Source organism: Trachypithecus francoisi, unplaced genomic scaffold, assembly GCF_009764315.1.
Source record: "Trachypithecus francoisi isolate TF-2019V2 unplaced genomic scaffold, Tfra_2.0 Contig01461, whole genome shotgun sequence".
NCBI lineage: Eukaryota > Metazoa > Chordata > Mammalia > Primates > Cercopithecidae > Trachypithecus > Trachypithecus francoisi.
Window position 1 is genome coordinate 2,844,926 of NW_022681433.1, and position 14,698 is coordinate 2,859,623.

A 14,698-nucleotide genomic window follows, 5' to 3' on the forward strand; every position below is an offset into this window, starting at 1 on the left:
AAGGCAGATGATGTGATTTTGGCAAGCGTGTCACCTGTTGATTTCTATTTTGCCAGTGAATGCATCAGGCCTGAGGTATGTGTGAGATCTGGACTTCTCCATTTCTTGTTTCTGATCACCTGAGGCTTGCACTTTGGAGCTTTTCCTTGTTTTCAGAGAATTTCCATTGTGGTACATCTCATTTGTTGTATTACAAACAACGTACAGAACACTTAATGCTTTCATTGGTTAGGAATCTCTGAAATTAAAAAGGAAATACCATGTTAGTTTTTGCCTTCTTATTTATTGTTCAACATTGTTACTTAAATCTTTTTCCCTATTTTCAGGTCATGTCCGCCCCCCGCCCCCCAACATGCTTGGTATTCTTTCTATCCACCTGTTCCTTCACCCAAATATAGTTAGGAGAGAGGAGTGCTGATCTATTAAGCCTTGTGTACTGTGGCTCTGTGTCTCTATTAGATGAGACTGAGTTCCTTTTCTGGCTGCTAGATGCTGGGGACATATTACCTGGTCACAAGAATGTGAGTTCTGATGATTTCCCACCCTTCTCTCTTTTAATGGTAAACATTCTTAGTAACTTTTCAACTTTCTTTCTTTCTTTTTTTTTTTTTTGAGACGGAGTTTTGCTCTTGTTGCCCAGGCTGGAGTGCAATGGCCCCATCTTAGCTCACCGCAACCTACGCCTCCCCAGTTCAAGCGATTCTCCTGGCTCAGCCTCCCCAGTAGCTGGGATTACAGGCATGCGCCACCACATCCAGCTAATTTTGTATTTTTGGTAGAGACAGGGCTTCTTCATGTTAGTCAGGCTAGTCTCAAACTCCTGACCTCAGGTGATCTGCCTGCCTCGGCCTCCCAGAGTGCTGGGATTACAGGCGTGAGTCACCGTGCCCGGCCTTTCACCTTTGTTATTGGTCAGAGATAGATTGTTCCCTAAACCGTCATTTCTCTGTTATCCCATTAGAAATTCATGCAGAAATTAATACTTTCGTATCATATTTTAAAATATCTGTTCAGTTATTTCTATTTCGAATGACTTGTATCCAGCAGGGCGGGTGTGGGGAGGTTTTGTTTGTATTCGCTTGTTAGCATAAAGATGCTAAAGCATGAGGGCTATCCATTGAAAAAGGAGCCCCAGGAAGCTCACAGGAGGTGAGTTGCAATAGAGTGTTGTTTCCTGGTTCCTTGCTCCTTTCTCCATCTGTCCCTTTTGCTCTGGCTCCCAATCTAGACTGCCAGGTAGTGCCAGTTTTTCTTTTCATTCCTTGGTCTGCTTCAGGATTTACTTTTATTGTGCCGCCTTCCCTTCACACCCCTTGCACGCAGCCTCACGGATCAACTCTGTCCTAAGTAGAGAAACACAGCTTCGTCTCCCTCTTGTATTTCCGTCTTGTTCTGCCCTATAGTAGCTCCTGATACCTCTAGCATAAATACAATTGCTCATCATGGCCTTTTCAGGCCATTCCTGCTGCTGCTTCCTGTGAGTGTACCAATAGACTTCTCCTCCACGTGCGTTTGGCCCTCCACGGTCCCTCTTCTTCAAATCGTTTTCCTGTCTGCTTCATTAGATGAACATCGTCTCATCCTTCAGACTCATTTCCTTTACAGAACTTTTCAGAATACCTGGTTTAGTTCTTGTCTTTTTAATTTTTTCTCTCTCCTTCATACATCTTTAAACATTAGTCCCTTTGCAGCATTCTCTGACTTAATTTTCTGTTGTGTGCCGAGGCATTCAATGTTCTTTTTTTGTGTTTTAATTTTTTTTTTCACTTAAAAAAAAAAAAAACCCTCCTTACTATCATTCCCAGATATTCTTGTCTCAGCTAAAGATACTTGTTTTTCATTTTGAGTAAATATTCCAAGTAACTAAAGCTCTTTCAAATTTAGGAAGAAGGTGTTTTTCCTTTCCCTTCCTATCCCACGTACGGTTTATCAGCAGTGCTGGCATCTTTATCTTCAAAATATATCCAAGTTCCTTTACTTCTTACCCCTTCCACTTCTGTGTCTGGTTCAAGCCCCTGTAGTTTCTCTGCAGATTGGTTGCTCTGTCTCCTAACTGCTTTTCCTGCTTCTGCCCTTTCTTTTGCAGCCTGTTCTCAGCAAGGCCAGATGGATCCTCTGCTCCAAACTTCCCCTGGCTGCCTACCTCCCTCAGCCTGAAAGCTGAGGTTCCCGCAGCAGCCTGCAAGCCTCTCTGTTATAGCCCAGCCCTCCTGACCTCATTTTCCTCTCTTTCATGTCTCTCTGGTCACTTGGCCTCCTTTCATGCCATGCATCCTTCTGCCTCAGGGCTTTGGCAATATCCCTTGCCTCTCTTTGGAACACTGTTCCCCAGGTGTCTGCCTGGCTACTTCCTTCACTTCTCCTCGCTCACTCAGATGTCACCTTTTCAAAGCAATCTTCCTTGACCTCATTGTTGATAATCACAGCCTCCCCGCATGCCCGGTATATATGCCATGCACCATCCCCTCTGCTCTATCTATCTATCTATCTATCTATCTATCTATCTATCTAATTTATCTATCAATGTGCGTATGTATGACGGAGTCTCACTCTGTCACCCAGGCTAGAGTGCAGTGGTGCGATCTTGGCTCACTGCAACCTTCCCCTCCTGGGTTCAAGCGGTTCTCCTGCCTCAGCTTCCTGAGTAGCTGGGATTACAGGTGCACACCACCATGCCCGGCTAAATTGTATTTTTAGTAGAGATGGGGTTTCACCATATTGGCCAGTCTGGTCTCCAACTCCTGACCTCAGGTGATCCACCTGCCTCGGCCTCCCAAAGTGCTAGGATTACAGGCGTGAGCCACTATGCCTGGCCCGCTCTGCCAGGCACTTGTTGCCACCTACCCCCAGTGTGTATTCTTGTCTATCTCCCCCACCATAGAGCACAGGCTCCACAAGGACAAGCATCCTCTGTTTTGTTCATTCTTTTGAACTCACATGGTAGTAGGTGCTCAGCAGTTGTTTGCTGCATGAATGTGCTTTTTATCTACCTCTGCATTCACTGTGTGCTTTTCTGCCTTACTGGAGTGATGGGAGTGATCATGGGGATCTTCTGGTTTTTTGCTTACCACCTATGCCATGTCTTCTGGAGCTTGGCAAAGACCTTCTCTTCCTGTGTACATTGCTTTGCCTCCTAGCTACTTCAGCATGGTTTTCAAGCTAGGAAGGGGTGAGCCTTTCAGGAGAAGCTTTATAACAAAGTGTGTTAAATAACTGGCCTTATTTTATACACAGTTTAAATCCAGCCAGGCCCTGGATGAGGATTTGAGAGGATCTCTGTGCTCTGTAGTTCTGTGGATTAGCACTTGGCTTTCATTGTTTTCTTTTAGCCCTGACTTTCTGGTTCATGTTTGTTTAAATAGTCTTGAGTGTTTCAGAGGCTGAGGTGGTTGGAAGGTTGGCCACCAGATAAGGGGAGCATCGCTATCCTTGTGCTTTCTTCTCTGCAGGGCCAAGAGATCTTCCACTGTCTGTGCAGTGTGAGAAAGTTGCCAGCGTTGTTCTCAGTAACAAAATCTTCTATGTGAAGGTTTGCTGTCCTCTCAGTTTCTTAGTTTTCCTCTTTACAAAATGAAACGTCATTGACCATATTTTCAGGCTGCTTACAACTCCAGTGACCTTGAGTCCTGTAGGTCCCTCTTGCTGAGTAGAAGATTCAGATGAATTAAATTGTGTTGCAGAATCACGCTTTGAAAAGAGGTCCTAATGCCTGCAGTGTTCTTGACTTTCTTAAGTGGACTGAGCTCATGGTCAGCATGTTTCCTGGTGGATAAACATATCTAGCTTTAAATTTTCCAGCTTCTAGAGGAGATGAAGACGATGAGAAGCAAGCACACAGCAAACTGTTTGGCTTTTGGATGCATCCTGGCCTGGCCGGGTGGACTTGCACAGAACTGCTGGTGCCAGGTTAGTTCCCTGGGACTTTTCCAACATTTGTCTCTGTATTGAGTTTTGTCCTTATTCCTGAAATAGAGTAGCCACTGAAATCAGGAACCAGAACTGCTGGAAAATACTTTTGCAAATCACTGTGTTGCATGGTAGAGGAAAGGCAACTGCCAGTAGTTAAAATACCGGGTTGAGTGCTAGTTTTTTCACCATTTATTTTTTCTCTTTTAAGAGAGGTCTCGTTTACTTTCTTCTGTCTGTTAAAGCTCTTCGCAGGCTCTTAGAAAAATAAGCCATTTAATGGTACCAGCCGTGAGGACCCAACTTCAGTTCCATGAAAGCTGCCTGGTAGTTCTGGTCACAGGGTCCTGATGGAAGACAGTGTAACTGCTGCTAGGCAGTCAGCTGGAGGGCTCTGGTGTGGCTCACGCTCGGGTTTGTTCAAGTGACCTGAATGTGCTTCCTCTTTGGGGACCTGTTTCAAATGCACATGCTGACGCCGTAATCATCCACTAAACCAAATGAGAGTCAGGAAATTCAAATTCGTGGGGCCTGTGACTTGGCCACAGTCCCTGTACACATAAAACAAGGTCTTAAATCAGAGAGACTACCATCTAGATTAACACTCAAGCTGCAGATGGGGGCCGGAGCGGCTCTTGGTGTGGGAACTGCAACTTTGAAGTTCCAGACTTTGATGTGATTAACATTTCAGACTTACAGTCCTTTCTGTGTGGTAACTTTTTTGTTTTTTTTAAACACCAAACTGAAAATAAAAATTGATTTAGATTAGGGATGTTGGAGAAGCAGATCGTAAAGGGAGAAGGCCTCTTTGCAAACCACACGTAACTATGTCACATCCTTATGTGCCTCAGGAAGAGAGAGATGATAGACTAGTGACCTTTCACCATATCTCTTTTACTTCTAGCCGTTCTCACAGAGATCCTGCCCTCCAACACACACACCACCGCCAAAAAGAGGACACTTTTGACTTTGCTATCCCTTATTGACCAAGTGATAATCCTGATGGAGAAATAGGGTTTACAGGCATGAGGTGTTCTTTTTCACCTCATGATTTCAAGGTTTAAATACTGGAGATCATCTGACAGCCTTCAAATTGTGGCTGATTAAAGTTTAGTTCTTCACCTCTATCTTGCTGGTGAAAGGAATACGAAGACAGGGAGAGTAGAGTTTGTGGATCATTCCTCTTTTAAAATGTTGCCGTTAAAATCGTAGATCAGCTGATACACAGTAGTCCTCCCTTATAGGAGGGAGATAGTTCCGGGACCCACAGTGAGTGCCTGAAACTGGATAGTATCAGACCCTGTGTATACTACATTTTTCCCTATACCTACATACCTATGATAGTTTATACATTAGTCAGAGTAAGAGATTAACAACAATAACTAATAATAAAACAGACCAATAATAACAGTATACTGTAATAAAAGATAGATGAATGCAGTTTCTCTCTCAAAATATCTTACCATATCGCACTGCAAGTAACAAAAAGGTAGAAAGTGAAAACTCAGGGAAGGACTACTGTATATGAAATTGACATCAAGGAAACAAGAAATGTTGTGCCTGGGATGATAAAATTTCTTGACCACTGAAATTGTTGGGCCAGCCTTCTTTTTGAAAGAAATCTCCTTAGGCATGCTTGCGCGCATTTGTGTTCGTACATATGTGTAACACACACACACAAGTCTCTTCTGTTTTCTTCCTTAAGGTTGAAAACCTGAGGTGTCATCCTGATAATTTCATGGAGACCCTGCAACATTTTTTCCATCATACATGGCACTTTCTCTTCATAGCTGTGTTTATGATGTGCTGTCTGCCTGCTGTGCTCTGTCCATTTGAGCTTTCTAAAACCTGTAGTAGAAGTGGGGAAGCCTAGATTTTGTTGGGGAGATCCAGGGTCTCCATGGCATGACAGCTGATAAATGGAGAATGGATAACTGTAACCCTTGAGTCAGTGCATTTTCTGCTGGCCCTCTCAGTCTACTGACCCTGTCTTCAGTAGGCCTGTAAAAAGGCAGGGCAAAACCTAGCCCTCTAGTAGAGTTTTTATTTTTATTTTTGTTTGTTTGTTTATTTGTTTATTGAGATAGGGTCTCACTCTGTTGCCCACGCTGGAGTGCACTGGCGTGATCTTGGCTCAATCCCCGACTCGTGGGCTCAAACGGTCCTCCCACCTCAGCCTCCTGAGTAGCTGAGACTAAAGGCATGCACCACCACGCATGGCTCATTTTTTGTATTTTCAGTAGAGACGGGGTTTTGCCATGTTGCCCAGGGTAGTCTTGAACTCCTGGGCTCAAGTGACCCACTCAACTTGGCCTCCCACTGTGCTGGGATTTACAGGTGTGAGCTACCATGTCCAGCCTCGGTTTTAATATTTTACTGTTGACAATACTGTAGCTGTGATGGGAGGAGGGAATTAACAGGGCTCATGGGAGAGTGCTGAGCACCATCCTCTCTCCCAAACACAGCTTCCGTGTGTTTTAGATGTGTTCTTTCCCTATCATGCCATCCATGTTTAGGGGCACGAGACGAGTCAGGTGAGGAGGGATTGGGCAGGTAAGTCCATGTGAACCCCTCTAGCAGGGTTTCCCCCCGCATCACTGTTTCAAGGACATAGGATACAATTATGGCTTAACTCTTTTAATGTACGAAATCAGCAGATGTGATGAATATTTTTAGCTTCAAATTTGTGTTACACACTGAGAACCTTATGTATGATTCTAAATTTGTTGGTCGGTCATATCCTGAACTATACACTGTATGTACCTAGTAATCTAGTATTGGTTACAGTGATGCTGTCTTAAGTTTGTTTGTTTGTTTGTTTTAAATAATGTCTGAACCTACCATAGTGGTAGCACTCTAGCACAGTTTTGGGTAACGAATAAGATTGCATTCTGACACGGTGTCATAAATCATATCTAAAACCCGTGAGGTCACATAGAACTTGTTTATGTAACAGGATAGAACAAAACTCATTGTTCTGAGAATATATTGCTCACTCATTTTATCCTCAGTCACGATGAGTTTTACAGCCTATGTGCAGTATTGGTGCCACTGAATAAGCATTTATTTTTGATAAAGATATAACTTTTCTCCTAACATTCAGTTGAGAGGTTGCAACAACTAAGACTTTGCATTCTGGAATTTATTATATGTATGTGTATAGATACATGTGGTTTTTAAGGCCTGGCAACCTTAATGAATACTGGTAGAAGATTTTGGCTGTCTTTTAACAGCATTACCACGTGGTTGACCATTTAAATAAGCAGCACTTTATCTTGATGTAGTGAATGCATTTCACTGGTTATTTTGGCAAACCAGGGTATTTGTTGGTTACAAGCATAATTTTCTCAGTTTATGTTATTTTTCCTTCTAGATGTTTGTGAGCTATTGTTTTTATAGCCTGTATTGAAAACATGCTTTTTCTTTTTAAAATGGATTGTAGAGCTTTGTTAATAAAAAAATTTAAAATAAAAATGGTAAGGCAGAATGGCTTAGTTATTTTTATATTTTCCTGTAAAAACAGCCTCAGTTAAGTGAGCCACAATGAGCCATGATGTATTTCCTCCATCAGGATGGAAAATAAGCCATTTATTATTTCAGGTCTGACTCACAGTGAACCTGCTGACACTGGGAAGTTTTAAAATCATAATCATAAGGAACAGGTTAGGGCAGAAACTTGGACGCTGGGCCTAGGATTACCTGCTTATTACAATGTTTTACAACTTGGATGCTTTAGGTTTTCTGGCACAATGTCCTAAACCTCACACACTAAACACCCCCTTGTTGTACAATTATTGCTTGCTGGTTTTAGGTGGTGCCAAATAGACAGATGCCTCATCATAATTACCATTTTAAAAAATTTCACTGTTATAGATATATATAAATAGGTTGTTATCTCCTCTCCCTTCCCTCAGTACAGTATGCTCATGCTTCCACAAAAAGCACCCCGGATGTCCTTAGTTAATAAAGACGGGCAGCTGAGGAGTGAGAGTGTGGCAAGTGGATGCAGCGTGTCCTCAGTGTTGCAGGGTACATAATATTAAATTGCATGTGATTGCAAAGGAAAGCAGTTACATCGAATACAGTTGTCAAAATTGTCATAGGGTAATAGATGTGCTTCTTTATCAATACATTAAATAATATTTAGTGGTGGGTCACTGTAATTTTGAGGTGGAGATGAATAAACAATATTTTGGATTTTTGACAGCAACTGTAATGTGAAGGCATCCAATTTCTATTGTTGTCAAAGTCACAGGTACTGCCAATACTGTGATGTGTTGCCTACATTCGTAATTGGAAGAAATGCTAAATTTTAATGAGTGACTCATAAAAATGTGTTTTTTCCTATCCAAGGTCATGAATCCCTTGAGTTCTGTCCATGGGCTCCAGGTTAAAAACCCTGGGCCTTGAGGAATTTTTTTTCCCACTCTGAAGAATTTCTTTAGGCATGAATTTGAATATATGCAAATAAAGTTTTCCTTGAAGACAATGCTATTCTACTAGCTTTGGTTCAAAAATAGGAAGACATGTTTACTTGTTTTTGTAGTCAGTTCTAATGATCTGTAGTCCAGAATTGAAGAAATTAGCTTTCATTTTCCTGAGAAAATCACTTACTCCTTTGACATCAAAAGAAGGATGCACTGAAACCTGTATTTTCTGTGGTTTTGAGTAAACAGACTTAAATTTACAAATACTCATGCATAATTCTATACACACTCTAGGCATATTAATACAGTGTAGACTGATACATATATAGAAATTACATCCTTTCCAAAGTAAGTGTATGCATCTCCTTTGTAAGACAGAAGGAAGAATAAAGAAAGCAAACAAATTAACCTTGTCATGGCAAGCAGAAGGAAAAAGAGGCAGTAGGCTCCCAGTTTGGTATTCTACCCTCCAGATGACTTTATTGCATAATGTGTTTTGTCATCCAAACGTAATTTTATTTCGGGTCTACTGAGCTTCAAAAATTACAAATGATAATGATAATTAATTAAATTTGAGTAGTTTTAATGACATTGAGCTGTGTGCTGGAATGGGAAAATGGCACAATTGAAGGGCATTTACATTGAGTGTCATTGTTTAAAGTTACCCTGATTTGGAGGCCCTTTAAAAATACCAAAAGTCATTGTATTTTAACATTTATTTCAGCTGAAGGTTTTAAAACAGCTTTTAAAAATCTTGAGTACTTGCAGTGAAGATACATGTACCCCTTTCCCACCCATCTCTAGGACCCATCATATGAGCTGAAAATTATCTTTAATAAATTAACCATGATCATGACAAATCTTACTTTACTGCTTTGAAGGAAAAAGGAGGCATTTTGTGATGTGACAGTGAAAGGATAACATTTTCTGCCACCCTCTTATATAATACCTACCTTAAGAATCAGGAAAAACCTTGGAGATGACACTTCAATTTGTAGACATTGTTCTTTTCTGAAGAGAATCTGAAAAAAGCTAGCCTAGAGAAATTAAGAAAATGTAAAACAGAAAAAGAATAAGGTGATTGCTACTTCAACAGCGAGCTAATACTCTGAGGGGTTACAGCAGTGACAGATAAGGAGAAATATGCATTTTTGACTTGAAGGATAACACATTGTGATTATCAGTCAGCTTTTGCTCCATAACAACTCCCAAAGTCTCAGTGGCATGCAAACGTATGTATTTATTTATTGCTCACATGTATGAGATTCCCTGCAGCAGCCTACTCCATGTGTCTCACTTTGAGGCCTTGGCTGGAAGGTGAGTAACTAGGGTAAGTTCTTCTCATGGTAGTGTCATGTGCAAGAGGGCAAGCCTGACTGCATGAGTATGTTTCAAGTCTTTGCCAGCATCAGATTCCCTAGCATCCCATTAGCCATAGCATCTCTGGAATCAAGAAGGAGTAAAGTGTGCTTTACCCACAAGAGGCCACAGAAATACAATTACCAGAGAGTGAAGAATTGGGACCAATAATTCTGTCCTACCACAAATGCTAAAAATGTTAGCAGCTGAGGGTAGCTTTTGGTTATGATATTATATGGTGCTGTCTTACTGCCTTGGCTTTTGTCATTTCTTCTGCCCCAAGAAACACTAGTTCAGTTTTTCATATGCACGTGGACTGAATTTAACACACCATGAGAGACATGTTACTATCAACTAGGTAAGGGACAAGAAAGAGGGTGCATGAATTGAGCCAAGACTTAAGAGATCTGGATTCAAAATCTGGTTCAGCAGTGTACCTATTGGGGGACTTCAGGCAATTCATGTAACCTGTTTCTGTCGTGGGCCTCTTGTTCTGTAAAATGAAGATACTGGGCTAGCCCATCTGCTTAGTTCTTTCTACCACTAGAATTGAGATTTGATTTCTTATCTGTAGATACAGGTTTCATTTATTGGCACCTCCATTCCCACCTTTATGTTGGCGTAGGCTCAAGGCAACAGAATGACTTTAGTAGACGAATGGGGTTAAAAACATTGAATGTATAGAGATGTATTACCTATGTGTACAATACTAAATAGTGTGGAGTAATGACTGTTGAATGCTGTGTTTGGGGTTATAGAATCTCCCCTATAGGCTTTAAGCTCCCTGATAACTTTATTTCCTTCTCTCCTTCCCTCCCACCCACCCACCCACCTACCTATCTACCTACACACCCACCCACCCACCTACCCACCCACCCACCCACCTACCTACCTACCTACCTACCTACCTAATACAGTGCCTGACTTGTAGTATAGCACTCTAGGAACAAATGGTTGAAGGAAGAAACCCTAAGTGGGAAATTAGTAGGGAAACAATTCCCTAGCCTGAAAGTGTGTCCAAGAAGAATGATGGTTTTCTGGTGCTTATATTTATTGCCTAGGATGGACAGCTTTCTGCTTCAGAGGACTGGGAGTGTTCAAGCAAGATTGACATAGACATTTGACCCCTTGCTGTGTCCCCAGCATTTTGCTAGGTGCTCAGGGTGTAGCACGAGGAAGCGTGGTTGCTGCCCTCCGGTTTTTGTCTGGAAGACAGATGTGTAAACGGAGTTGCACTGTGCCTTCTGTACCAGAGGCCCAACCAAGGCATAGAAGGGCCACGTGGGAGACATAGGGAGATCTCACTTGGAAGAAACCTGGGTCTGGTCTTGATTGAGGAGTGGGGAGAAGTTGGGCGGATCTGTGGGTTTGTAGAGAACTTTCTGGGAAGGGTGAAGTGGCACAATATTTTTTGGGGACCTAACTACAAAGTCTGAAGGGAAAGGCAGGGTGAGACAAAGCTTCAGAAGCAGACAGGGTTAGATCTGAGAGCCGAGAGCCTTGCATGACATGACCTTGGTCTTTACCTGATGGAAAAAGGAAGTTACTGAGGAGTTTAAAGCAGGGGCAGGGATGTGATGAGATAGGAATGGCAGTGAGGAAGTTGAATGTGGTAGCTGCAGGGACCTGCAGGCTGTACTATGACTTGGGGAGGATGGAGGGACAGTGGAGGGGTATGAGCTGCGCTGACATCTGGCAAGTAGTGTCCAGGATGGACAATCACTCTTACAGTCCTTCTCAGTCCCTTTTGGCACCCTGCCTCTCCCCTAGCCCCACCATAGAAAATAACATGCCGTGCTGTCACTTAAAACCCCCTTTTCATGGCCGGGCATGGTGGCTTACGCCTGTAATCCTAGCACTTTGAGAGGTCGAGGCTGGCGGATCACTTGAGGTCAGGAGTTTAAGACCAGCCTGGCCAACATGGTGAAACCCCGTCTCTACTAAAAATACAAAAATTAGCCAGGTGTGGTGGTAGCACGTGCCTGTAATCCCAGCTACTCAGGAGGCTGAGACAGGAGAATCACTTGAATCCAAGAGGCAGAGGTTGCAATGAGCCAAGATTGCGCCACTGCACTCCAGCCTGGGTGACAGAGCGAGACTCTGTCTCTAAATAAAGAGAGAAACAAACAAAGAAACTAACCAACCAACCATGTTGCTGGTCCCTGAAATAGTCAGTTTTAGGCTGTATAGCTCTGGGTGATGAGAGATATGGTGTAGTCTGTTTTGAAGAGTGATAGAAACTCAGTTTGGAAAACTGTCAACTTGATAGGTTTAAAACCACCTTGGTCAATAAAGTGATGGAGTTTATTTTGATCTTCAGTTTTTACATTTGCTCTATCTTGCTAGATAACATTTGGAAAAATTGTTTTTCCACAGTATTTTGGTTAAGTAGAACATGCCTTTCAGTAAATTCCACTACATTATTGTTAGACTATGTTTTTTGTTGTTCCAAATTTGTTGATATTTTTATTATTGCTTGGTTGATGTATGTTTTCTAGATTATTAGGCTCATACCTACTACTTTTCAATACTTGTCAGCTGGTAATCAAGAGATATCTCTTAGTGGTTAGTGTCAGCAGCATTACTGGTATAATTTGTAGCCTTCTTTCACACACTAGCTTTCCACACCTCCAAGCAGGTTCAGGGCTTACGTAGCTACTGATGCATATGTACTGCTGGCAAGTGACTAGAGAGGTGGAAAAGGGAGTTCCTTGGGGGTTTAGGGGCTAGAAAAGGTCACCATTGGGTTGAAACCAGGAAAAAATAGAGCGCACACCTATGATGAGCACTGTAGTATAGGTAGAATTTCAACAGGCTGAGGCTGTATTTGGGCCAGATTGAGAGGAGATTCGGGGGAGGAGCAGCCTGGACAGAGGGGAGGAATTGAGAAGTACAGTTGGTTGGATTTGTGTGATTGGAGTTAAGGCTGGAGAAGTGGGAGCCATGTCCCCATCATTTCTTTTTGAGAATAGGGAGCTATCGAGTAGGAAATGTGTGTGTGTGTAATGCTGACAGTAATACTGCTAGGTTACAGTTTTAAGCACCAGCTGTGAGCACTGGAGTGCTTAGTATTGTAACAGAGCATCTGCAGGCACTCTGGAATTCTCTTAAAATATCCTGGAATTTTCCTTGATCAGGAAAAAAAATGATATGGTTGAGCAGTGAATTTTAAGAGTTTTATTTTTCTGTTTATTTACTGCTATAAACATTTGTTAGTAACTGTGTTTTATTATTGAGTTGTCCACACATTGTGTGGTTTTGGTGACTAAAAATGAAGACTGGATGACCATTGACTAAAAATACTTATTTATATGATATTTCATATATAGATCAACATATACATATATATATATATCAGGTTTTTAAAAAGTAAATGATGAAGAACATCATTACTGATTTACTTAAATCAAATATGTGCCAGTTTTTAAATTCTGGAAACAAAGATTCCAAGTTTCTATAGCATTTAACAAATGATTATTCATAGCAAAATATGCATTCCTGAGGCTGGGAACTAGAGGAAAGGGTTTGTGTGAAATAGGAACCAATTGAATTTTAGAAAGGATGTTAACATATAGCTGTTTTACTGTCTATAATGTTAAATGAACACACTTTTGGTTTCTGTCTGGAAAAAAGTTAACATCTTAATCTAGTGTGTGATTCTTATACATAAGACTTTTTAGGGATGACAGTAATATTTACAAATAGGTGAAAAAATATAGAGTTGTCTGGTTTAGACTCCTGTTGTCAAGGCATGTTTAAAGAAGAAAGCTCCCAGCAGAGAAAGGCTTGTGATGAAGTAGCATTACCTTTCAGTTAGTTCTCTGTAGTACAGATTATGTGTATGTGTCTGCCTGGTCATAGTTGCTGGTGGCTAAGTGTCCTTGCCTGGTGCCAGTATGATTCTGGGCTGAATGTACATGAATCAATTCTAATATAAGTGTAAATAGCACACGGGAAGATAAACATACCAAGAGAACCACATACAGATCATGTGGTTTATTCCAGAGGCAAGAATAATAATAAAAAAAAAAATTTGACATCAGATTAATTATGAGATAGTTGAGTGAACTCAGTCATACGTACACATTAAATATCATGTAGGTACATGCACATACATATACAGTATCACTAACTAGATTTTTCAAAAGATTGCCTTGTAAGAACAAATGACACACATTTAAAGTGTTAATAGTGCTTCTAGGTGGTATGTCTTGTCTTTTTTTTTTTTTTTTTTTGGTGGAAGTTGCAAAATTTAGGCTAATTTTGTCACATTCAGTATAAATCACACAGTTAAAAAGCTGCTCTGTAGTTTTCCCAGTCTTTGCCCCATTTTGGCACATAAGTGTTTGGGGTAAATTTCTGTGGTGACACCATCATCTACTCTAGCTTTCTCACCTGGTGTTTGCTTCCCTAGCACACCACATCAACCCCAGCTCTTAATTCCCTTGACAAAACACACTTCGTGATTGTATATGGCACTCTGACTGCTAAAGCTAAGCTCTAGTACAGTAGTTGAGTTACAGTTTTCTTGAAACTCAGTTGTGCTTTTTCAGATGTGTTTGTGTAGTAGTACTTGTTTTCCTGATAAAAAGTTAGCTGTTAAATATGAATGTGAAAATAATTATCTTTAGGAAAAACTAAGTTGAACCCCTTGAAAGACTTAAGCTGCTGATAAATTATTTGCAGTCAGACCCTGTAAGATTAGGGGAAACCATGAAGAACCTCTGTAGTTGGATTGATATGAAAGGGGTTCAGTTGGATTCCTCTTCCACTGGAAAGAAACCCAAATTGTAAATCTGTGGTGACAATATACTGTGGGTTTATAAGAAAGAATGGAAGCCTAGCCAGAGGATCTTGATTGAAAGGTTTGCTGTACCTCAGGCACAGTTACCTGTATATTTTTAAGGCAAACGTTTAAGGAATACATATACATATACACACGCACAACACAAACACACACACATATAAGGTATACATACTTTTTTTATTTATAATATATGTATATA

General features: G+C 41.1%; 1 protein-coding gene across 2 annotated transcripts in view; it reads left to right on the forward strand.

Annotated features, from left to right (window-relative positions):
• Positions 1 to 14,698, forward strand: part of FOXO1 (forkhead box O1) — a 113,409-nt gene that overhangs the window by 51,270 nt on the left and 47,441 nt on the right. Inside the window, exon 2 of one of the 2 annotated variants that reach the window (XM_033234494.1) lies at positions 3,799 to 3,906. The exons of the other annotated variant lie outside the window; for it this stretch is intronic. Within the exon in view, the coding sequence (XP_033090385.1) occupies positions 3,799 to 3,906 (108 nt within the window). The remainder of the gene's footprint in view (positions 1 to 3,798; positions 3,907 to 14,698) is intronic. 2 annotated transcript variants of the gene reach the window in all.